A 24,468-nucleotide genomic window follows, 5' to 3' on the forward strand; every position below is an offset into this window, starting at 1 on the left:
AGACAATTTGGAGCTTTCACTCAGCCTACCTTCTATGTTTTGGCGAAGTGGTGGGGGAAAAAAAAACATGCATGCAATGGAAATAACATGCAAATGCCACACTGGAAAAGCCCAAGACCAGGCTTGAACCCTTGTTTTCAGAACAGTGAGGCAGATGTGCTAAGTATGCTTCCACTGTGCAACCATATGAGAGTTAATGACAAAAAAAATCCTCTAAAGTGTTAAAGGTCTTTCAGGTGTCAAAAAATAAACTTTATTTTAAGCAAAAATAGTTACTTGCCTTATAAAGGGTTAAAGATCTTAAGTTTCAACTTTAAATAGCTTTCCATTGTAGTGGCCACTGTTCCCGAAAGGTTAATATTCAAACCAATTGGAGTGCTTGCATGCTTTGGGAGCCAATGGCATGGGTGTGATAGTTGACTGCACATTGGGGCGTTGCCTCGAGTTCAATTGTTTGCTTAGCTTCTATCCCTCACACTCTTCTTACCTGCAGAGCACCACGCAACTCTACAAAAAGGTAAACTAATGGACTGTGTTTAGCTGCGTATGTTTCCAATCTTGCTGTGCAACCATTTAGGCGCTAAATATTGTTATGGTTGCACATTCTGTTTTACAGATTTTTTTTAATGACCAGATTTTTGTTTTTCTTCTTACACAATGCATCTACTCCTAATTTAAATGAGAAAAGTTTGTTTTTCATGCTGCAGTCCTTTTTTTAAATTTGTTTAGCAGATTGTATATGATATGACATGTTATGAAATGTAGTTTCTCGTATATTTGGGAAGTTGCGCAACTTCAGGGTACAGTGCAGATCGGGCTTGTGTACCTGTATGAGCATGAAATGTTGGCCACACCTTAAGTATAATGAGATTTTGTGTGCAGGAATGTTTGGGGAGTAGAACACGGTTCACTTAAAAATAAGTTGATGTAACTCTTGTGGTACACTGGTCACTACAGTGAACAGCTATTCGAAAGTTGTTATTTAAAAGGAATACATAATAACAAAATGCATCCAGTTATGGCCCTCTGTAACACTCTAAGGCACATGTGTCAAAGTGGCGGCCCGGGGGCCAAATCTGGGCCGCCGCATCATTTTGTGTGGCCCGGGAAAGTAAATCATGAGTGCCGACTTTGTTTTAGTATCAAATTAAAATGAAGAGTATAGATGTATATTAAATTTCCTGATTTTCCCCCTTTTAAATCAATAATTGTAATTTTTTAATCCATTTTTTTCTGTGTTTTTAGTTCAAAAATCATTTTGTAAAATCTAAAAATATATTTAAAAAGCTAAAATAAACATTTTATATTTAAAAAAAATCTAAATATTATATCTAAAATGGTCCGACCCAGGTGAAATCAAGTTGACGTTAAAGCGGGCCGCGGACCAACCCGAGTCTGACACCCCTGCTCTAAGGTTTTTTTTCCTTTAAGGTATTTTATTCATTACATTTCATTGGATAGACTTCCAATTCATTTGAATCAAAAGGATTGGCTGTAAATGCTCGTTTCAGTGCCATTGACAGTACATGACGTCAAATCCATTTTGGGGAGAAGTGAATTGGATCGGATTGCACTTTTAGTGCCGTCAATGCCAGCCAACTGGTTGAATGAGTGGCCTTCAATGGTTTAAAGAAATGCACACAAGAGTTAAATTACCTTTCCCTTATAAAAGCTTTCAGAATGGGCGACAATCCAGTAAAACAGGAAGTGAAGAACTTCAACGTGAATACACTGCGGAAGATAGAAACAGAGGAGAAGAATATACTTCCTACTCAGACTGGTATGTGGCAACTTTTTGACTACAATACCATTCCTGTCATTAAAAAGGCAATACTACTTCCCCTCCAACTATTAAAAGTTCCTGCAGACTTTGGATCTAGTTTCAACTGTGAAGACACACCCTACTGATAAAGAGGAGCTCCTTCTGTCATTCACTTGCATCCTATAAAAAGCCTGAGAAAAAAAAGAGGAGTGCAGTTTTTTGGGTTGAAAAAATAGTCTGAAAATGATTCACCAGTATCAAGATGCTTTTGTTAATCGATTATTTGACTCAACGTGACAATCCTTGTTGGAAAAACATGGCACTCCAGGAAACCAAAACAGTAATGTGGCCTTCTTAAAAGGATGTATTTGACACACTAGGTGTAGAATTTTGTATGGTTTATGAGCTGTTGTTCTTTTCAACATTGTATTATCAAGTGCCTGATTCTTTTTCTCTTTTTTTTGAATATATATTTTTAGAAATCCAAGCAGAAAAGAAAATGGTGAACGAAGAACGTAAGTATGGAAGCAAAACCTTTGAGAATAAGAATACTACTACTTTAGTTCTTGTTTTAGGACTAAGCGTGCACAACACTAACTGGTTTGTGGACACGCCTATTTACATAATAAGGTAGGGTAGGTTAACACTTCAAATAGATTGGACGTCAAGCACTGTCATTGGTAGCCGATAAGTTGAAAATTTAATTTGTGCTTCCAAGATGCACCCTTCTTAATAAACTTTTAAAAAATCGAAGGGGAAAAGTAGCATCTTATCGTTTGCAATTTATGATATTCAAAAAAAGCTTTGTGGAATTGAACGCTTGAGAAAATGAATGCTTCAGTTGATACTTTAGGACTCATTGTGCAAATACAGGTATTGGTTTGTCATAACGAAAATTTACATAGGAAGATCGTTTTCTTTTTAAATAGCTTGCCGGAAGGAAGTAGAGGACTTTGATGTGAAAAAGCTGCGGAGGACAAAAACGGAAGAGAAGAACAAACTTCCAACTTCAGTGGGTAAGTGGGAAACATTGAACGCAACACGATTCCAATCAGTAAACAGGAGCAGTGCAACAGGCTGTTAATCACACCTGCAGATTTTGATTTAAAGGTCATCTATCAAAACACACACCCATCATGAAAAATAACTCCTAATGTTGAATTATTGTTGTGGAACAGTATAGTACAATATGTGCATTACCACATTACTCATTGGATTCAATATTATTATTGATTTAGTGCTTATAATATAAGCAACCATATAATACAGTCAGGCATTTTAACATTTCTTCAACCGCATTCAAATAATGAAGTTAATTTCAATGATTGTTAAATTCGAACTCTTGGTTAATGTGTTTTTCCTTCTCTCCATTTTGATTATTTTTTTAGACATCGAGACTGAAAAGACAATAATAAAAGGAGAAAGTAAGTATTCAAGAAAAACATTTTTTGGAATATCCTATGAGAAAATGAACACTTTCGTTATTGTTTTAAGGAGTAACCTTGCAAAAACAGTTGTTGATTTGCAAAAAACATCAATTTACATAGTAAGATAATTTGATATTTTGACAGCTTGCCGGAAGGAAGTGGCAGATTTTGATGTGAAAAAGCTGCGAAAGACAACAACAGAAGAGAAGAACAAACTTCCGACTCCAAAGGGTGAGTGGAAACCCTTGAATAAAATACTGTATCCTGTTTGATATGACGGTATGATCCTGCACATAACCCTTGAAAATGGGGCACCAAATGCTCTGGGGGGGGAAATACAAAATGTTATGTTATTTCATGTTGGGTTTTTTCTGCAAGCTTACATGTATCTGTTTAAATCAAGCTATTGGTCACATTCATTCATGCATTTAATGTGCTGCTCATCTTCACAATGTATGACTTAGTATTTGTTGTCACTATTATATAATGAAATATGTTTTTTTTCTTCGTCTCTCTTTATTTTTTTAATAGATATTCAGGATGAAAAGAAAATGATGAAGGGTGGACGTAAATGACTCACTCACTTACTGAAGCTTGACTTCTTCCCTTCTTCAATGTGGTCCAGTTCCATCTGCCACCTTCATATGCCAACATGAGTTATTGAAAAATGTATTACTACCCTATGTGTATTTGAATCACTCTTTAAAAAAATAATAAAAAAATCAAAGCAAATTGTATCTTACAGAGTTTGACAAAAGATTTTGAGATTCACATCCATAAAATTCAGTTCTCAAATGTAATTTTTTCCCCCCGTGAGTCCTATTATGGCAGACCTAAGCGTGTAACAATAGAGAAAACAAATATCATTGAAGGGTTTTGGGTGCTTGGGTAAAATGAGCGTTGTTTTTGTACCATACTGCGAAATCAATGGACGGTAAACACATTTAAAAAGGCTAATGAGCCATTGAGGATGAGGATAATTGCTCCAACCGGTAATGCATGTTTTCTTTTATGAGACTGATTTCCCAATGAGAGTGCTAGCTCTTATCTTCCGTAACAGGCAACTATTTAAAAACAGACAAACATTCCACACTAAACAGTAGACCTTAGTTGTATAACCATCCAAGTATATACAAAACTAAAAAGTTTATGCAGATTGAGTTTGTGATATCCACTTCATTTGGATCAAAAATTCATGAAAGCTCTGTTGCAACTGAATTTTTGTCACTCAGTATGTTTTACTGAGTTACTATATACGAATAAATGGATTGATGGTTCAATATTTATCTATGATAGTTTGAAATAAATTCAATATCATTATTGAAATATTTCCTGCTTTTAGGACTGAAGTTCTCCAGCGAGTTCATCACCTTAAAAGTGCAATAGAACACCTTGTAAAAATGACATTCTTATAAAAAAAAAAACACATCCAAGTTAATTTATTCACTTTATGAACCGCTTGTCTTCACAAGCGTCGCAGGGGGTGCTAGAGCCTATCCCAGCTCACTTTGGGCACAAGGCAGGTGATACCCTGAATTGGTGGCCAGCCAATTGGAGCGCACAAGGAATCATACCACCATTCACGCTCACACTCATACCTAGGGGCAATTCAGAGTGTCAACCAGCCTAGTTTGCATGTTTTGGGTATGTGGGTGGGCACCAGAGTACCCAGAGAAACCCCACACAAGTCCAGGGAGTACTGCAAACTTCACACAGTGAAGACCGACCTGGGATTGAACCCTCGACTGCAGAACTATGAGGCCAACATGCTAACTACTAGTCCACTGGGCCACCCCCCATCTGAGTATTTATCTCATCTCATTTTCTGAACCGCTTTAGCGGGGGGTGCTGGAGCCTATCCCAGCTGACTTCGAGCCAGAGGCGGGGGAAACCCTGAATTGCTGGCCAGCCAATCACAGGGCACAAGGAGACAAACAACCATTCACACCCACACTCATACCTCGGGACAATTCAGTGTCCAATCAGCCTACCATGCTTGTCTTTGGAATGTGGGAGGAAACCGGAGTAGCCGGAGAAAACCCACGCAGGCCTGGGGAGAACATCCAAACTCCACACAAGTGGACTGACCTGGATTTGAACCCGGGTCCCCCACTGTGAAGCCGAATTTCTTAGACCTGTGTTAATCGCGCAAATTAGTTTACAGTAGCAACATTTTTTTTATGTCAGTTACCACACCCACTGACGTACACGCATAGTATTTCAAAAAATAATAAATAAAATTGTGTACGTGTATCGATTTGAGTAATGCTTAATTTATATACAGTATGCTTACTTAATGCGGTACATTTTAGATGGAAGAAGCTGTGTGTGCCTGTGTTAGCTGTATTTATTCCAGGTTTTGAAGTACTACTACATATAAAACACCCAGCAGTTGTAGAACACACGCACAGTGTCTACCATTTGCCTTTAATTTGCCGTTCCAGCAGGGGGCGCCCGATAAGACAGGAAACACTCTACAGTGGGAGGGGCTCTGCGGGTCTTGCTCAGCTCTGGATGCTAACTTAAGTCCATCAACAAGCTAGTTAGCGACATGAGTGCAAGTGCTGAGGTCCCACTGGCGTCAGGACAACATGGGCCGAAAGTAAGGGCAGACGAGGGTCTTCGCGACCATCGATGATAATCTTTGCTGGATTGGGATTCCCTCCTTCATACATCTGGTCTCTGGCGGTGGGGGGACTTGTTTGATTTCGGAGTGGCGGGCACGTTCACTTGTCACGGATCGCGGGGACAACACGGAACACTTACCGGTACGTTTGTTTTGCTAGTCCGGCTAAGAGCAAACAGTACTACTGCAAGGACATAGCTAGTTGGCAATTCTGATAAATCGATCACAGCAATAATACTGCAGTATTGCGTATATATTCATATTTTTGTAATGCTGTTGTGCCTTTTCCTTCGAATGTCATAACGAGCAAAAAGTGGTGTAAACCTATTTGTGAATATCAACGTCGTTTCGTTGTTATTACTATCTTGATACCGTTGGGTGGTCTGAAGATGGTTTGTCCCCTTTTTTTGTTCTGATCTCTTTCATTGTCTGTGGAACTATTCAGAGAGTGTTTAAAACGAGCATTGGTTATTATAATTGTACAATAGAAAATGCAATTTCCTGGGGATGCTTAATCTGGGAAATTAAATCCATGTAGATTCTAGATCACTTCCTATTAAATTTGGAGCTTTTTCAGATCACATCCTAGTAACTCATTGTCGGTGCTAGTTATGTATTATGGATCATTTTCTGTTGATTTTGTTTTTTCCCCAGGCCACTTTTGGTTGATATTGGATCGTTTTTACCATTGTGAATGAATGGGGTGATGCCCAAAAAAAGTTTTTATCCAACTTTATTACAAATTTATGTTTGCGCAAAAACTGTAAGCAACTCTTGTGCACATTGATTTCCTGATTTTTCTTAAAATGTGTATATTATGTGAATATGATTTGGGGGTGGTTTAGACATATGTAGAATAAGATACATTTAGGGATTTTGAATTTAAAATAGTTTGGTGTGGTAAAAACAAAGGGTTTGAGAGGTTTTGTCACAGTTGTAAACGAGAGAATCCTTTGTTCAAAGTGTGCAATGTTTCAAAGTTAAAAGGTTAAGAAAATGTTCAAGTGCATGGTCTGTGTGCAGTGTTGAAATAGTAGATGGGGAAAAAAAGAATATTTTGGGAATACATGGGAATATAATTGGCCATTGTTTCATTGTACTTGTTCTAATCTGAGTTTAACCCTCAACAGAGAATAATGGTGGTTCCAGAAAGTGCAGGCCTGGTCGCCCAGCCAGATAATGTCAGTCCCCCTGGCCTGGAGGGCTCCATCCTGGGATGCAAGGAAGAGATGGAAGGTGCTCAAGCGGGGGTAGAGCTGGAGGAGGTCCGAAAATTGCAGGAACTTGTTCATAGACTGGAAATGCAGAATGAGACGCTGCGCAACAGAGGCGGCAAAAACACCATCAATCGAGGAGCCAGCAGCGAGAGCAACCTCACATTGGCTGTCGGTATCGACGACCGTCTTAACTGTTCAGCCGCCAGCAGAGACTTGGACCTGTCACCCCCACTGGAAAACTTCACTGGCAGCAGCAACATGTTCCTACTCCCTGGGTCCATCAGACCCGAGGAGGATGAGGATGACGACGCGGCCGAGGAAATCGGCCCGAGCGCCCGCTTCCTCACCCTGACCTGTAGTGGAGGGCCAAGACAAGGTCAAAGCCAAACGCCAGATAGTCCATCGCAAGAGAGCTATGAGTCCGAGACACTTGCAGAAAGCGATTCAGGGGTAGAGCAATCGGCTCTTGATGAGGTGGACATTCTTGATTTGGAAGATGAGTGTGCTGAATTGGAAGATGAGGACAGCTGGTATGTTCTTTCAACTGCACAACATATTGCATCAATGTCTCAACATATGACCATACAGTGATACATTGAATGTCATAACTCATTTGTCTTAATTCAGAAGTCTTCAGAAAGATGAGTCACGTCCAAATTTTCAGTTGCTTATGACTGACTTTCTAGCCATAGGGCTAGTGACTGTTATGTCTACTTAAGTCATTTGGAATTTAGCATAAATATGGGATTTTTTTTTATTAATATATGTATTTAGGATGAGCTACACGGCAAGTCATCTTTTGCAATTTATGAGCAAAGGAAAGGAATGCAGCGGGTGTTAAAGTAGTACTAAGTTGGGAAGGCATGAATACTAGGAGTTGCTCATTGCTCACTTAACAAAAGTTAACTATAAATAAGGAAAACCGCTTAAGTAACAAGTTAGCCAAATCTTTTTGTATGTATTTTTTGTCTAATGCTAAGAGTTATGTGAATGAAAATAGTTAATATTTAAAACATGTTCTACATTTTACACAAAAAAATGTTATTGTTTTATTCTTTTTTTGACAGCACTATGTTTAAAAAGATTTATAGGTTGTATAGCCCTAGTTTATATTAAACAAAGTTATGCATTTAAATGAGACCTATGAAGCATATCGTTTTGAAACTGCTAATTTTTGCTTCTGTTCGTTTTGACTGTAGATCAGTTTTATTTGCTTATTAGCTTCCATATTTTGAATATACGCCATATCCTTTCCAAAAGTAGATATAATCCAAAAGGCTAAACCCAGCCAGTTTATCAGCTTGCTTAACAGCCAGTCTATTCACGTCTTATTTCATCATTAGCCATACCATATGTGATTTAGTGGTGCATCATAGCCAAAATACCCAGTAATCCTGGTAGCAACATAATCTGAGCTGGCCTAGCTGCTGTCGCATGGATAAACTGCTTTGGGTGGGATTGCACAGCATGTGACGCAGGGCCCCAACTGTGACCGGACTGCAACTGGGACAAAAACACTGGCGCGGAAGAACTCGAGGGAATCTGGGGACCAATCGTAACACAGTATGAATTAAAGTCGTGCTCAGCTGGGCAGAACAACAATCATTTGGAAATTGAATCATATCTCTAATGCCAAAGACAACAGAAGATTTCCTAGAGTTTTTGCCATCGAAGCTTGAATTGAAAACAAAAATTTAGATGATATTCATTGTTGTGATTCTGAATTATCTGAAGTCTCATGAGACTTGCTGGGGGCTAGTGATAATGATTTGTGACTTTACGCTTGAACTCTTACAACTTAAGTGACTAGAGTGAAAATTGTGCGTAAAATGTGACCCCATAAGTCAGCTCAATTTTTAATATCAAAATAAGTTTTAATTTTTTTTCCCTGTTGTCAGGGTCCATCACAGCGTGTGACTCGCATGATTTGTTTGTCACGTTTTTTTATGCCCTATGGCCTTCAACTCGTACCATTTTTTAATCCAGAGTAACTGGGAATTTCTGCACATACACACAGTACACACACTATTGGCGCCTACAACTGTAATTACTGTGTCAACAAAATTGAACATTATCTCATGCCAAGTGTAAATCCAAGGCTGTGCTGCACTTTTTGACCCGGTAATCCTTTTCATAGCCAAGCTGCAGGTTGTGAGTCAGTGAATAGAAAGAATGAAACACCTGAATTTATCACATTACAGTCATTAAAGAAGCAATATGTAAGATCAGTGGCAAAATATGATATTGTATCCAGTGTCAAAATAATGATGCACACAACATCCGTTCTCCTTTGGATTGCCAAATAAGTGCGTCGCGATGGAGAATCAGGAAGGGTTATAATGCTAGTTTTGCATTTCAATCAGTTAAAATTTGACTGGTGGGACATCCGTTTATGAACACAAAATCAGAAATAATAACTTTTCAAGGGTCGCAAATCCGTTTTTAATATGTTAATATAGTTTACCCGTTGTTCACCTGCTTAACCAGTGTTATCACTATATCCCCAATCCATGATTCTTTCCTCTCTACTCCAATATTATGGCCAGTTAGTCAATAATTGAAGTGCAAATCTCATGTAATGCTCCTTTTGAACAGGTTACCGTGTGGGTGCATAGAGAGATCCAGTGGGATGTGTGACCTGAATATTTTTTTTCTCTTGTTGCTCATTCCACTGGGAATTTACTCGCTTTTGTATTTGTTCACTGAAAAGATCATTTGTGGGTGTTTCTGGTTCTGAACCAGTTGGGATGCGTCTTTTGTGTGCACACCTCAAAGGATCAGCCCATTTGAGCATCACTTCAAAGCTTCTGGCAGCTTCTTTACTGTGAAAAACACTTGAACTTCTATGAGGTCGGTTTTTTGGGATGAAGTAAAATCATTTGAATTAATAGCCAAGCCTCAATAAAACAGCTGTGTTGTCATCTAGTATAACAAACATGTTCAATTTTGGAAAGTTGCACCATTACTGTCTCGATGCATTGATTGCCTCTCCTTCCTCTAAAACAATATGCAATGACAATTTCAGGCTATTTCACTTTTTCTTTCTTGTAACAATGCGTTTTCTTTGTTGTCATCAGGTTGTACGTGTCGCCTAAAAAACAAGTATCTGATGTAGTCCCCGAGTCTCCTCTGAAGTGGTGTCGGCAGGTTTTGGACCAACGGAGCCCAGAAACGGAGAGGGCATGTCGGACCCTCATGAGTCGTTTGGACCAGAGTATGTGTTATACGTAATATATGTTATCATGCTTGTATCCATCGTGGAACCAAATTTCATCACTGTAATTGTCGGACGCCAAGGCGAAACTAACTAAGGCGCACCCGCCAGGCCTTCAAGTTTCAATTCAAGTTATTCTCACCATTAAACAGGAAGTTCAATGTGAACCAACTGCATTTTTGGTGACAATTCATCTGCAATAGTCTGCCAAATGTATGTAGGGAGTGTACATTTGGGGCAAAGTAAATCCTTCATCCAAAACACCCTTCATTTTTCTATGTGTGTGCAGTTCTACTATTAGCTCTTTTCAGAGGCCAGACAACAAAGATATTCAGTGGACAGTCGAATGACTTCAAAAGTTATGCACTTGGTTAAGTGCTTCTTTAAGAGCCAAGTTTCCTAATGGTAGGAATAGAAGTGGAATTGCATGTTTTGGCAAGCCATACTTACTATTTAGGTGGTAACAATAAGGCACCGTTACATCTACTTATCATGTTTTCACTTGTATTTTACCGTCCTAGATATCAATCACTAGTTTCATTTTGAATCTTTTTGTTATTTGGATCCCCTGTGTAAACTTATGCATTACACTTGACCAACCTTTTCCTTTGTCTGTGCTCCATAATGGGTCACTCTATCCATCTTTTCTTGTTTCCCCCCACAGCATCCCGGTGGAGGAACATGTACAGCAGCCCATCAGCAGAGGCAGGCTCAGCAGGCTCAGGCCTGATCTCTCCTGGGTACCACAAATCAACTAACAAATCTCTACTAACCTGTGGCAGCTCAGGTATGGCATGACATTAACACGCTCTGCTCCTCACATTCCGCACAACACCAAAGATGGACTGACCTGGGGATGTAGGTCACTTGTTATGTGTGCACGAATGTGTCGACAATTTGTTCACTTGAGGGCATTTTGCATGTTTGACTGGGGCAAATGTAGACCATGGTTATACTTTAAATGACTTCCATTCCTTTTCATTTGGTCGGTGTTCAGCTAATCCGGGTTTACTGTTGTTTTCTCCATTACTGTTTCAAAGAAAAGCAGGTTAACAAAAACTTACAGAATATGGACCACATGAATAACTGAGGACTGAGAGACATTTGGATGTAGATTGAGTTCCAATTTTGATAAATAAACCCCTGTCAAAGTTATAATCGCTACCATAATTAGTAAGTGTTTATTTGCTATCCAAGGAGTTTCTAAAACGATGTTCATGCTTAATATAAGCAAGTACATGTGAACCACTGAATTATACAACAAAAGAGACTTTAAGAACTCTTTCTTATCTTTATGGATAGTGACCGGGTAGTAAAAGCTTTTCGGATACACCTCATTAGGTGTCACATGTACTGTTTGAAAAGTATATGTATTGTAAAACCCCTAAAACAAATAAAACTGATAACAAGTGATCTATTGAACAGAAAACGGCAGTTGACATCTTTGTTCACTGTTTTTAATGACAAACTAGAACAACAGATGAGATTAAAATGCACGGTTTTCAACATATTATCCTTTAACTGCACAACTGTTGATTCCTCAAACAGGTCAGAAAGGGGAACAAAGGAAACAGCAAGTTAGAAACAAGTAATAGCTGCCAAATAATGTTGGAAATAAAGGACATTATTCGTTCATACCTAATGTCGCCACATTTGTGGCTATTAATAGGGTCTAAAATCTCACGCTTAAGTGTATATAATAAGAATATAGAATTATAAGGTCTGTTTGATTTTCAGCCGAACTGCTAGAAAGACGTTTGATAATTATTTAAAGTATATTTTCTTTGGTGGGACTTAACATGTATTTTAAATATGTTTAAGTAGTGCTAACATCAATGAAATCTAACTGTCTAACTTGTTTTAATGGGTGTTACATTCACTCTCTTGGTTTTCCTGACATTTTTCTCACATTGCTAATGTTGGTGGCAAAACCTATAATTAACAGTTTTTGCATGGCTTATGGTGATGTGATCCAGAACAATCCCACCAATTTGCTATGTTGTCTTTTTTGTCAGTTTAAATGCCTTTTTGGTATTTTGTACCTACTGTATATATATGTTAACACAACATTCCTTATAAAGTTGAGTGCAACAAATCAATAAATGTTTTTTATTTATTTATTTACAATATTTGAATAGAAGACTCCAATATTTTTAAATGAGGTTTTACACAACATGGCAGTGTATTATGGCTTGGTGCCTTTCCATGACTAAACCAATACACATTTTGTTTTCTAATACATCCTCTCCCCTGACAGGTGCCTGTGGTGTGCCATCAACCATGAGTTCTCAGTCTTCTATAGATAGCGAGCTCAGTACTTCAGATGACTCAATCTCCATGGGTTATAAACTGCAGGATCTAACGGATGTCCAGATCATGGCTCGTTTACAAGAAGAGAGTAAGTAGAGACTTGAGTTTTCTCCCAACAATATTTCAACGCAACAACAACACAACGTTGCAGAAACAAATGAGACAATAGTCATCTGAAAACAACAGCAAAATGAGGTTCCATCACCACAAGATAACAGGATCTGTAATTTGTCATGTATATCTTTTTAATTTCAGGTCTGAGGCAAGATTATGCTTCTAGTTCAGCATCTGCTTCACGTCGCAGTTCGACAACGTCCCTTCAGTCCCTTCGCCGGGGCGGTACCTACAGCGACCAAGAATTTGACAACTATAGCCTGGAAGATGAAGAAGATGAATTCAGCCCTGTCCCTCAGCAACGCCACCGCTTCACTCCCTCTCCTTTAGGCTCACCTCGGTGTTTGTCGCCCTCCACGTCCAACCATGGACAAGAGCACAATAGCAGACTGTGTGCTCCTCGTGCAAGAACACCCAGACGATCTTTACAGGGGCCTAGCGCGGAGCTTCTCAAATTTGCCAAGAGCGAGGGTATGTCACAGCTTCTGGCGGTTCGTGTGTATATAAATGGTCAAAGTATGAGCAACAGGGTGACGACAGTAAATGTGCCAAACAAACTCTTCTTGCTTAATGCCTCTGTTTCCAGAAGAGTTGAGGCACAGCATGCCTAATCTGGCCCCTCGCACCAGCCTGCGTTCCCTGGAGGCGGTCAGAAACAGCCGCAGCATGGAGGCTAACCTCCAGAGCTCTGGCAATCGCATGTCCCACTTGACTCCCTCCCCATCCTCAGGTAACCCTCTACCCTGGACCCCTTATAGAATCACAATTACCTCTTGTCTCTCCCTCATTCCTCAGAATGCTGTTTACATTTATTCACCCCTGCATTGTGTTTAAATTATTGCTTTTGTGACTCCGATTTATTTATTTATTCATTTTTAAACGATGAGCAAATAGTCTGTTTTCTGTGAGAAATGAAAGCAGGCTATTCACAAGGTTTCAAACGTGTGGGGTCGTTTGGTCGACGGTCCTTTGGTCCCCGGTCTTTTGGTCGCTGTCTTTTGGTCGCCGGACTTTTGGTCGCGGTCTTTTGGTCGCCCGGACCCAAACAACGGGCGACCAAAAGACTGGTGACAAAACAATGTAAAACAACACGGTCTACGCATCAATAAAAGCCAACAATGGCCATGAGCAGTTTCACTGAGCCGACGTGTGAGTGTATAAGAGTTTGTATGTACATGCGTTGTCCCTTTAGGAAGCTACGTCAGTCAGGGCCTTAACAAGTTCTCCAACAAAACACAATAAAAGTACGGGAAATTTGGAGCTTTTCTTTAGCCTAATAATTAAGTATGACTAAATAATAATTCACAGTTTGTATTCAGGGAATTTGAGCAACGATTTAAATGGTAATTATCAATAACCTTCCGGGCGACCAAAAGACCGAGTACCGGTTTCAAAGGGCGTTGGTAGGTACACTATTTACAAGCGCTGTCTGTTTTTTACTTAAGGTATGGCTGCTAGTCGACTGCGGAGCAATGGCCAATCTCCTCTTTCTCTGCGGGCTCCAGTGAAAGCTGTCGACCCCGTAGCATCTCGTCAGACGTCCAGAGGACTGCCTGTTATCCAAGCACCCGCTGTTTCAGGGGGTCGTCGGGTCCAGCCTGCTGCATCTTCTAACGGCGGATCCTATATACCAGGAAGAGCCTCGGCTGGTGTGGGGCGAACCGCAGTGAGCCGAGGACAGTCCGTACCTACCAGAAGTAAACTGTCGCAACCAACCAGAAGGTAAGCACTATAAAATCCTCTGGGTCCCCTAAAATATTAAAACAAATTCGGTATGGTGATTCTGCTTGATTCTGAAGTTGTTTCCGTATAAAAACAAAGAAAATTGTTTAATGGTTGTGTTCTAAATTACAAATAAAATAAATTCAGCGACCTTTGAGAATGCGTTGTTAAACATTTCACGGAAATGAATATGCTTTTTTGCTTGAGTACGTTGGCGCTGTTAGGGTAATGTATTGAGTGAGCAGTTTTATAATCATAGGATTTTCTTGGCAAAGTCAATGAAAAGATTTGATTTGATTCACATTATTTTTTTATTGCTATAATCTGACAGTTCAACAAACTGAATCACACTTATTGGTCCTTGTGTGGAAGTTTCTCAAAGTGTTGTTAAATAACTTTTTGACTTTTGCACTAGATTTATTAGATTTCGGTCAAACTTCCAATGGTAAAGTTTCTTTCTGGTCTGGATGTAAAGCAATGTCGACGTACGTAGCTGAGAAACTACATACTTCTAAACACTTTACCTTGATGCTTAAATTCAATTGTGAAGCTTATTTGTCCTACTTATGAAGTCATTTCATTGCTGACCTTTGTTACAACATAGTTTTATTACCCTCCAAGCACTTCCGAGAACAGAGGCGATAAAGACTTTGGATCTTCTTAATAGGTCGTTGGGCATGGTTAAAACTTCCGAAGAATCCTGGAAAGATGGCTGCTACTGAAGTTGATGTCCTATGATGGGTATTTACTGCTGCGATCTTCACTTAACCTCTTCTCATGGACATCTTAAAAAAGCAAGAGGGGACTGGATTTTTGTGGAGATTCATCTCTTTGTCTTGCATGAAGCATTGTCAACAATAACCAGCATGGATCTGTTGGCAAACAAGAAGGCACACTCCAAAAAATGTTAGGACAATCTCAAGTGCTTCCAGAAGATTTGTTTGGGTCAATTTTACGTATTTTTCTATGGTAATTGTTTGAAACTGCTGTACTATTCATCAATTGTGTTTGCTTTGTGATGTTATTAATATGGAGTTCTTAGGAAAGTTGTCATCTCCTGTTTAAATTCCTACTAAAGGTAGGCACTAAGTAACGCATGCTTGATGTTTTTTTTTTTTTTCTGGTCTCATGGAATTGTAATATGACAATTTTATGTTTTGTTGCAATTTTTGGGGGAATTGCTGAAGCTATTGTTGATTGGATTATCGTCAGGTTTGTGTTCTCGTAAACTTCAGCATCACATCTCGCTTACGTCTCAGACAAAAAAATGGTTTGTGCCAAGGAGCATTTCTAATCTATATCTTCATATCTACAAGCTGGTTGGGATGTTTTAGTGTTTTGAATCTACGGAAAAAAATGTTTATGCAATATGTCCCTCCTGCCTTAGGAAAGATTTCATTATCAGAGTACATCTGAAAAGAAATGAGAATAAAGATGTTAAATAAAGCTCAATCTAAAACCTAACAGTTTTTTTGTGTGCGTTTTTGTTCATCACTATCATCACAGGCTAACCAAGTTCCAATCTGGAATAACTGCAGTAAGAGAATGTTGTTGTTTCCTGGGTGGATGACCAAAACTGCTACCCCACCCATCGCCACAAAATGGCCTACGGGCCTCATGCGCGTCAACATAAAAGTCTGGGGAAATAATTCCAAAATAATTTCATGAGTTCGTGTTATATTGGCTACGTATCGTAACCACGCAGTGCGCACAATGCGTTCCCGTGAATAGAAAGACTGTAAGTGTAACTGCTCTCTTATGCATGACGCAAATAGTAAGGGATCAGCGGTAAACGAGGCCACGCATTGTCTGCCCCCCGCCCTCCCTCTGCTTGTCAGGAAGCAAGTTGATTGGCCGAGGCCTAGCAAAGAGTGCCCGGGGATCCAAAACTGCAGGCCGCACTTAGCTTACCGTCAAAAATAAACCAAAAACAATAATACACTAAACGGAGAAGGGGGAGAAACACCAAAAGAGTCCGAAGACGACGTTATCAGGTAAATTTGCTTTAAGCCAGTCCGAATGGAATGTGGTTTAATTCGCAAGGGCCCAGTCGGCCGTAGCGGGCCTCTTTGAGCCTTTTCGAAAAACAACATGGACGTAATGCGGCAGAGGCGGCTCCGCTTAGCTTAGCAGGCTAGCTAGCCAGACGGAAGATGGTAGGTTCGTGTGAGCTTCAGATACATCAGCCGAGGCGAGGTAGTTCGTCGCTTTCACCGGCGACGACGTTATTCGCGTGTCGCAGCGATAGATGGAAATCGGGAAATCATTTTGTGCTTTTAAAAGCGTTTAACTATCGCACACATTTAGCAGCAATGCTAAAACAAAATGGCGCTGGCCGGATCTGTTATAGCCTGCTGGCTAGTTAGCTTCCGTGGGTGGAAAGCTGTAGCCATCCTTCATGAAAACACACCAGTACGTCTGCAGTGCATTCAGCGTGGCAAATCATCTGGATTTTTTTTTAAACATCACAGTGGTAGTACGGCTGCGCTGTTTGACTACGGACGGGAAATTTGCACACTAAACGCATACATTTGACAGTAATCGTACATTTTGAATTGACGATAGTGCATGATTTCCCCCCAGTGAAACATGCAGGAGTGACGATAGTGCATGATTTCCCCCCAGTGAAACATGCATGAGTCCCACAGTGGCAATACTATCGGGCTTGTCCTGCCCACCTCGCAGGGCAACTCGCTTTTCCCAACGGAGAACTCGCCATCAGGCTCAACTGGCTCCAGGTGTATGCATAAATGAACTCAGGTTACAGGCGCTTGTAGTACTTGTAGTTGGCAGAGGACGGAGCCAGTGGTCAACAACATGCCAGCCCACTTCCCAGGTGCAAGACCGTGTGCTTCATAAACAATCTTTCATTAATAAGGAAGGCTGTGCAGTGGACCTCTTTTTTACCACTATATTTCTTCAACAAATGCTTTCTAAGTTCATGTTCTCTTTGGGGGAAATAAAACACTTATGGAAACTGCGTGATGGTGGTTCATACAAAAGTTTTATAAGATTTTGGACGCTTAAAAATAAAGTAAAAATGTCATTTCGCAATTTGCTTTCCGACTTTTTACTAACAGGGTCCTTTGTTTTGTTAATGGGGTGCAGAAAAGTGGAAATTCCTGCCCAAAATGGAGTATGAAAACGGGAGAAAAAAAAATATTTGTTTTTTTTATATTGATTTAAAAAACCAAGTCCATTTTCATTCAGATTTCTATTTGTTTATTCAAATTTGGAAATATGAATTCTTAATGTGTAGAATTGGATTTAATAATATTTATTTGGTACGAGCATCTAAACAATGTACAACAGAAATTGAAATATTAATATTGATCTAATAAATGGCTACAAATGTCTGACTTTGTTTTACCAGAGGGTTCATTGCATTGATGGGAAGAAGCACATCTAATATGCTGTTTTTATCTTAAGGTTCTGCGCATCAAATGTGAAGGTATTGTTCATATTTTTTGGATGCATGTTACCTGAACTCATTTTATACTCACACTTCCACTGCTCATGCTTTATATCTTATAGTTTTCAGGGCTATTATCTTTGGGTTAAATATGGACCAAGGAGGTGGTGTGTTGGAGTTACACACACAGGAGCTGAAGATGCCTCACGCTATGATCATGCAAGATTTTGGTGGGTGTTTATGTGCTCCTAGACTACAGTAGATGAGTTAACCTTTATAATATTTTCATTAATAAATTTACCGTAGCAGTCATAGCATTATCATCTTATCCCTATTTCTTAAAAAAAAGGAGGCATGGAGCTGACCCAATACAAATTGTGCGGCCATGTCTAGAAAGTAAAAGAAACGGGTTCAAAAATATAATGCAGAAATCTCTGTTCTGGGATTACTCTGTGACTTTTGCATTTGATCCCAGGTTTTGTCAAGATAATCCGACTTTCTTTTCATAAAATAATGTATACGTTAAGTACAATCTAACGTGTCCATATATTTGAACGTGCGCGATTTAAAAAATCCCCTAAATTGTGGGATAATATACTTTTAATCATTTGTTTTGGCCACTCTCCCAATTATGAGTTTGAAGACATTCAAGATTTGAGGCGCACCATCTTTGGCTTTATTCTAATTTTGACCCGTCTTTCAAGTAACGGATCTTATTTGAACAGTTGCAGGGATGGGTGGCTTGGCACACATTGACGGGGATCACATTGTGGTGTCCGTACCCGAAGGCATGCTTCTTTCCGACGTGATGACGGACGAGGGCATCCTCCTGGAACACGGGCTGGAGGTGGAGGGCCTCGAAACTCAGGTGGTCGAAGGTCTGGAGACCGAGGTTGTGGGAAGTTTACACGGGGATGTGGACGGACTGGAGGCCGAGGTGGTCGACGGGCTGCAGACGCACGTGGTCGAGCTGGAGGCCCAGGTAGTAGAAGGTCTCGAAGGAGATGTCGAGGTGGAGGGTCTGGAGGCGCATGTGGTCGAAGGACTGGAAACCGAAGTGGATGTGGAGGACCTGGAAGCTCATGTTGTGGAGGGCCTCGAGGAGGAAGTGGAGGTAGAGGGCTTGGAAGCAGAAGTCGTGGAAGGTCTGGAGGTGGACGTAGAAAGCCTGCAGGCTCAGGACATGGACGGACACGAAATAGGCGAAGAGGACATGGTGCACTCAGAGCACAGTGTGATCATGCCGGACAATATCTTAGGAACAGAAGTTGCAATAGAGGAAGCTTTGGAACACCACCATGTGCTCACCTCGGACCTTATCCAGGATGCCAACCACCACGATGACATGTCCGACCAGGTGTTTGTAGCGGAGCTTCTCTCGGACCACCAGGATAACACTCTTGACCACCAGCTTGTAGCCGAGGGCTTGATGGTGACGGAGGCCAACACAGAGACCATCATCCACCAGCAACTTCCATCCGAGGCGGTTTCTTTGCAGATGGATGAGGACGACGACGGCAGGAGTAGCTCCGAAGATTACCTCATGATTTCATGTAAGATTGTCTTTGGTGTACAGCGGCGTTTTGGAAGTGTTTCTGTAAGGGGCTTGAGTTCAGATCTTTTTGCTCTTTAGTGGACGAGGTGGGCGAGAAGCTGGACATAGGAGACACCCCTCTAGAAATTAGCACTGAGGTGATGGAAGACAAGGAGGGCAAGGAGGAGGATGGCGCAGAAGTCATCAAAGTCTACATTTTCAAAGCTGAGGCAGATGATGATTTGGGTAAGTGGCCAATTCGACTGGCACGTGCTCTTTCGATAACGTGCGTTTGGAAATAACCTCCATTTTTTCCTCCAGGAGGGACCGAGGTGATCACTGAGGATGATTACCAAAATGGCCACCCTGACCTCGAAGCTGCATCGTCGGGAAGACTCGGAGTCGGCCGCGACAAGATGGTCTACATGGCCGTCAAGAAGCAGCCAAAAATAGAAGAGGAGGAAGAGGAGGAGGACGACGACGAGAGCGACGACGATGATGACGATGACGACATCAGTATGTTTTTCAGTGACTGTCACAAAAGCTTTGGTGCATTTTCTTTTAATTCGGCCAAAGGCTAAAAACATCAAAAGCTGTCAAGTTCACGATAGTCGGCCGCTGGCTGTGTGCAGGTAATACAATAGAGCAGGTGAAAAACGGAGCTTCGACGCAGTTCCTACAAATCCGAGAAGGTTTGGCCATGAACCGTGTCCTCAAAGCAAAAGCCAAGAAAAAGAAGAAAGGGGACATCCGGCAGTGTCAAACCGGTAAGAAAGGGTCACGCTCTTTTGTTAGCGCTCGATCTCAATAACTTGCGAGTTGACTCCTCTTTCAGCTGTCATCATCGGGCCCGACGGCTTGCCTTTGACGGTTTACCCGTGCCACATTTGCGGGAAGAAGTTCCGCTCACGAGGCTTCCTCAAATGCCACATGAAAAACCACCCGGACCACCTCCTGAAGAAAAAGTACCAGTGCACAGACTGCGACTTCACCACCAACAAGAAATTGAGTTTCCACAACCATCTGGAGAGTCACAAGCTGCTGAACCACAACAGCGAGCGCTCCCCGGAATACACAGAGTACACGCGGCGCTATCACGAGTCCAGCCCGCTGGGCTCAGACAAGCTCATCGTCAAGGACCGCGAGACCAAGCTGCATCACTGCAAGTATTGCGACTACGAGACGGCCGAGCAGGGCCTGCTCAACCGTCACCTGCTGGCCGTGCACAGCAAGAACTTTGCGCACGTGTGCGTTGAGTGCGCCAAAGGCTTCCGCCACCCGTCCGAGCTGAAGAAGCACATGCGGACCCACACGGGCGAGAAACCCTATCACTGTCCCCACTGCGAGTTCCGCTGCGCGGATCAGTCCAACCTAAAGACTCACATCAAAAGCAAGCACGGCGCCGACCTTCCATTCAAGTGCAGCCACTGCCCACAGGCGTACGCCGACGCCCGGGAGCTCCAGCGCCACATCGAGATGGTGCAAGGGCACAAGACGCACCAGTGCCCGCACTGCGATCACAAGAGCACCAACTCCAGCGACCTGAAGCGGCACATCATCTCGGTGCACACCAAGGACTTTCCCCACCAGTGCGACGTGTGCGAGAAAGGCTTCCACCGGCCCTCGGAGTTGAAGAAGCACGCCGAGACACACAAAGGCAGCAAGGTGCACCAGTGCCGGCACTGTAACTTCAACGCCCCCGACACCTTCACCCTGAGTCGCCACATCCTGTCCCTCCACACCAAGGAACTGCCGTTTAAGTGCAAGCGCTGCCGGCGAGGCTTCCGACAACCGGCCGAGCTAAAAAAACACATGAAGACGCACAGCGGCCGCAAGGTTTACCAGTGCCAGTATTGCGAGTACAACAGTACGGACGCTTCGGGCTTCAAGCGCCACGTCATCTCCATTCACACCAAGGACTACCCCCACCGCTGCGACTACTGCACCAAGGGCTTCAGGAGGCCTTCGGAAAAGAGCCAACACATAGCCAGACACCACAAAGACATATTAATGTAACGCCATCATCACACTTCAAATTGCCCCAACCCGTTTGCACCCCAGTAAATCTGTGTCACACACCCGGATGTCATTTTAGTGTATTAAAAATAAACAAAAAAAAATAACATCAACAACAACAAAAAAAGAACGATGTCGTAGGCTGTTGAAGGCAACAATGTTATATTTGCCCTTAAATGTTGTCATGGGTTTAAACTCCTAAAGCCAGAACACATTTTAGATGGGAATGAAATCTTTTGGGGTTGGGGGGTGCACTGAGTGGGACAAGTGTAAAAAAAATTTTTAGTTGCAGAGAATCACATAAGAACATATATTCAGGGTTACAAATGTCTATATTTTTATACCCACTCGGCTGAAATGCTGCAGGAGAATAACTTTCATGGGAAAAAAACGAAAGACGCAGGTTCATGAGCATAATATCAACTACTATCTTTATTGCCCAGTTTCAACACCAACCGAGTGATCAAGCACCATGAAGGCGTTTTTTTGCGACACTCACCGACACGACGCACCTTAGCTCAGTTTTTCTTTTCACCTCTTTTACCTCGCTTACGTGACTGCAATCCATTCAAAAAATGTATTCAAAGTTGAATCATGGTTTAGGGACTGATCCACACCGGTCAAGTCTAACACGTATGATTAAGATGGTGCTACATAGGCTTTTAAGAATTTGGTTAAGGGTCGGCGTTCTGTGACGCGGTTAACTGTACGGTTGCAATCATGCCTTACATCTGTCATTTTTTTCCCTCCCCTAAGCACTGATGAGCAAGTTCAGTTTGAAAAGAAGTTTTTTTTAATTTTTTTTTTTAACTCAATGATACTGTACCGATACCATTCTCTCATGGCGTTCGGGTCAGTAGAAGGCACTTTAATAACGTAGTTTTTTTGTATTTTAATTACAAATGTGTTTGGGTTTTTATGTATATGGATGAATCTACATATGAAATCTTAGTAAATAATTACACGGCCTCGTGAGCGGGTAAATGTTATCTATAGCAAGTGGGCACAATACCGTTTTTGTGGCAAGTGACGGGTGACGCGATTTATTTTTCGGTTCCATGGCGAAGTGTTTGGGTTTTGTGTTTGCTTTGTGCTCACTAACAAATTTGCCACACCTTCAACCTCCCAGTCCTCTACGTAAACCTAGCCCAATCCCAACATATGGGATTATATTCTCATCGGTGGTCATCACAATGGCATTCGTCTATAAGTATGCACAGATGCTGTCTCCATGGAATTGTGGTATATATTAAAATCCCTGCATTTCATATACCTTAGTCTATATTTCCTTTCAGTCTGATTGTGGATAAACTACTGGTGGGAAGAAACCAAAATAAACAAATATCTTTTTAAGCCTCATGTCTTTTCTGATTGGTAAACCCACGTCCAGCCGCAAAATAGTATTCAACGTGGTGCTCAAAACCAAGTTTTGCTTCGCTAAAATTTGAAAAAGCCACGTGTAGCTTCATGTTCAAACTTTTTTTTTGCAATTAATGAAATTAAATATTTAATATTGCTTGCCTGAATGGACTTTCCAATTTATGTACACTAAAACTACAGAATTGACTGCAGCATCTCTTACAAACAGACGTGCCAGCCTGTACCCTTTCCCGGCCACATTTCTTGCATTTTGACAAGGTTGCCAATGGCAACCGCCAAGGTAATACTACTGATCAGAATGCTGGTCATAAATCTCCCCTTTATCTCACAGCATCATCTCAGTCCAACTTGAGAGGCTGTCTTATAAAGGAAGCATTACAACGTCCACGTCACTGCCGTCACAACTCAATTATAAGTTTTTTTGGTGTCCCAAGTGGTATCTCAAGTAACTTGATAGTAGGGTCACTACTATCTCAAGGAGAAAAAAATCCTCGCACACGCATTTCATGATCTCAAATGACTGCTTTCAAGTATTATTATGAAATAGCATATGAACACAGTGTCAAATGATTTTAGTAGCGATGTTTCTAATCCAATTAAGTGTTCATGTTATTTTCAGGAAATCGGAATAGGGTAAAAATATTGTTTTTAAAATATATTTCTATTGATGGCCATTATTTACAATGCTGGAACAAACTTTCCAGAATGAAGAGAGAGACAAAATCACAAACAAAACAGTTAATCACATGGAATGAGCAACTTTATTTCTTTAATATAGGTTTATAAATATAAAAGTAAATATCTTAGAGGTAATTTGTGTGCAACCTTATTTTGCTTTGCAAAACAAACACAAAATTCACTTCGATGAAAACCATTTCCATCCTAATAACCCTTTTTATATGGCTATAATGTTCGAAAAAAAATACAGATCATTGGTATCGAATCAGAACTTTAAAATGTGTTGACACAGACTTGCATGCAAAAAATGAAAAATCTCATTGCGGCATCCCTAGTTTTTAGTATTTCTATTTAGGTCACAAACCAGCTCAACAACAAATATGTTATAATTAACAAAAAAAGGCATTTTCTTGAATTTATTTACAATACACACACTAAGAAAAAAACCCAAAACTAGAACAATGACCTTGCTGGTCCAATACTTTGCAGTTATGGCCCACAAATGGATGGAAGACAGCAAATGGCACCCAGGCTGCAATTTAGACACCTCTACTTCAGTGGGGGATAACTAAAAAAAGACCTTACACGTGAGGTTTTACATTTATTTGATGTGCTTTCACGTGGTGTTGATGATAAAAATCCAGGGACACGTGCTGACGTGCAAGGAAAAGTGATGATCTGTCATCAAACCCAGGAGTAATTTAATCATTTCAAATCCATAATTTTCCATAAACCCAAATATTTGGATTAGTCTGGACCGCATGTGATTCAAGCTCATGTTTTTGTATATTGCCGTGAAGGGAGTAACAGCGAGCTGGGACTTTAGCCACGGAGCCCTTTTTTTGGCAGGCAATCTTGACACATTCCGCACCCCACTCTGGCCCATTTAGCAAGAGGGAAGCCATCCAGATTTTCTCAGACAAGGCCTTGTTGCTTACAAATAGATTGGACGGTCCTGCGGGAAATCAGAATGCACAAGACAGACAGAGTCAGCAAAAAAATAAATAAAAATTAACTGCTGAGGACTGATAAAAGACAACTATTGACTTGGAGGGC

The 24,468-nt window shown here is 41.0% G+C and overlaps 3 protein-coding genes across 6 annotated transcripts; all 3 read left to right on the forward strand.

Annotated features, from left to right (window-relative positions):
• The first annotated feature begins 370 nt into the window (after window positions 1-370).
• LOC144082430 (uncharacterized) lies at window positions 371-3,923 on the forward strand. Its single transcript, XM_077609593.1, has 7 exons — window positions 371-517; window positions 1,673-1,780; window positions 2,242-2,277; window positions 2,692-2,778; window positions 3,151-3,186; window positions 3,334-3,420; window positions 3,721-3,923. Exons 2-7 carry the CDS (start codon window positions 1,681-1,683, stop codon window positions 3,762-3,764), a joined length of 390 nt encoding a protein of 129 aa, XP_077465719.1. The 5' UTR covers window positions 371-517; window positions 1,673-1,680; the 3' UTR covers window positions 3,765-3,923.
• Window positions 3,924-5,654: 1,731 nt separating this feature from the next.
• Window positions 5,655-15,856, forward strand: LOC144082067 (SLAIN motif-containing protein-like). Of its 3 annotated transcripts, none has more exons than XM_077608897.1 (9): window positions 5,655-5,791; window positions 6,946-7,562; window positions 10,110-10,246; window positions 10,911-11,033; window positions 12,504-12,644; window positions 12,812-13,141; window positions 13,260-13,400; window positions 14,116-14,392; window positions 15,060-15,856. In XM_077608897.1, exons 1-9 carry the CDS (start codon window positions 5,741-5,743, stop codon window positions 15,112-15,114), a joined length of 1,872 nt encoding a protein of 623 aa, XP_077465023.1. In that variant the 5' UTR covers window positions 5,655-5,740; the 3' UTR covers window positions 15,115-15,856. The 3 variants fall into 3 exon arrangements, with proteins under 3 accessions (XP_077465023.1, XP_077465022.1, XP_077465024.1); XM_077608896.1 differs by having other exon boundaries at window positions 5,656-5,791; window positions 13,257-13,400; XM_077608898.1 differs by having other exon boundaries at window positions 5,679-5,957; window positions 13,257-13,400.
• A 265-nt stretch (window positions 15,857-16,121) lies between these two features.
• LOC144082066 (zinc finger protein 711-like) lies at window positions 16,122-22,707 on the forward strand. Of its 2 annotated transcripts, none has more exons than XM_077608894.1 (8): window positions 16,122-16,386; window positions 17,766-17,843; window positions 17,927-18,034; window positions 18,530-19,357; window positions 19,438-19,584; window positions 19,660-19,854; window positions 19,971-20,105; window positions 20,174-22,707. In XM_077608894.1, the coding sequence occupies exons 3-8, from the start codon at window positions 17,956-17,958 to the stop codon at window positions 21,352-21,354; spliced, it is 2,565 nt and encodes an 854-aa protein (XP_077465020.1). In that variant the 5' UTR covers window positions 16,122-16,386; window positions 17,766-17,843; window positions 17,927-17,955; the 3' UTR covers window positions 21,355-22,707. The 2 variants fall into 2 exon arrangements, with proteins under 2 accessions (XP_077465020.1, XP_077465021.1); XM_077608895.1 differs by lacking the exon at window positions 16,122-16,386 and adding an exon at window positions 16,444-16,548.
• The last annotated feature ends 1,761 nt before the right edge of the window (window positions 22,708-24,468 follow it).

This window comes from Stigmatopora argus, chromosome 9 (genome assembly GCF_051989625.1).
Source record: "Stigmatopora argus isolate UIUO_Sarg chromosome 9, RoL_Sarg_1.0, whole genome shotgun sequence".
Taxonomy (NCBI): domain Eukaryota; kingdom Metazoa; phylum Chordata; class Actinopteri; order Syngnathiformes; family Syngnathidae; genus Stigmatopora; species Stigmatopora argus.

Coding starts and splice junctions, on each gene's coding strand:
- LOC144082430 (XM_077609593.1), top strand. CDS start 1,681: ATGGGCGACAATCCAGTAAAACAGGAAGTGAAGAACTTCAACGTGAAT. Junction 1,781..2,241: donor TATACTTCCTACTCAGACTG/GTATGTGGCAAC, acceptor ATATATTTTTAG/AAATCCAAGCAGAAAAGAAA. Junction 3,421..3,720: donor CAAACTTCCGACTCCAAAGG/GTGAGTGGAAAC, acceptor TTTTTTTAATAG/ATATTCAGGATGAAAAGAAA.
- LOC144082067 (XM_077608896.1), top strand. CDS start 5,741: ATGAGTGCAAGTGCTGAGGTCCCACTGGCGTCAGGACAACATGGGCCG. Junction 5,792..6,945: donor CAGGACAACATGGGCCGAAA/GTAAGGGCAGAC, acceptor AACCCTCAACAG/AGAATAATGGTGGTTCCAGA. Junction 10,247..10,910: donor CATGAGTCGTTTGGACCAGA/GTATGTGTTATA, acceptor TTCCCCCCACAG/CATCCCGGTGGAGGAACATG.
- LOC144082066 (XM_077608894.1), top strand. CDS start 17,956: ATGGACCAAGGAGGTGGTGTGTTGGAGTTACACACACAGGAGCTGAAG. Junction 19,358..19,437: donor AGATTACCTCATGATTTCAT/GTAAGATTGTCT, acceptor TTTGCTCTTTAG/TGGACGAGGTGGGCGAGAAG. Junction 19,585..19,659: donor TGAGGCAGATGATGATTTGG/GTAAGTGGCCAA, acceptor TTTTTCCTCCAG/GAGGGACCGAGGTGATCACT.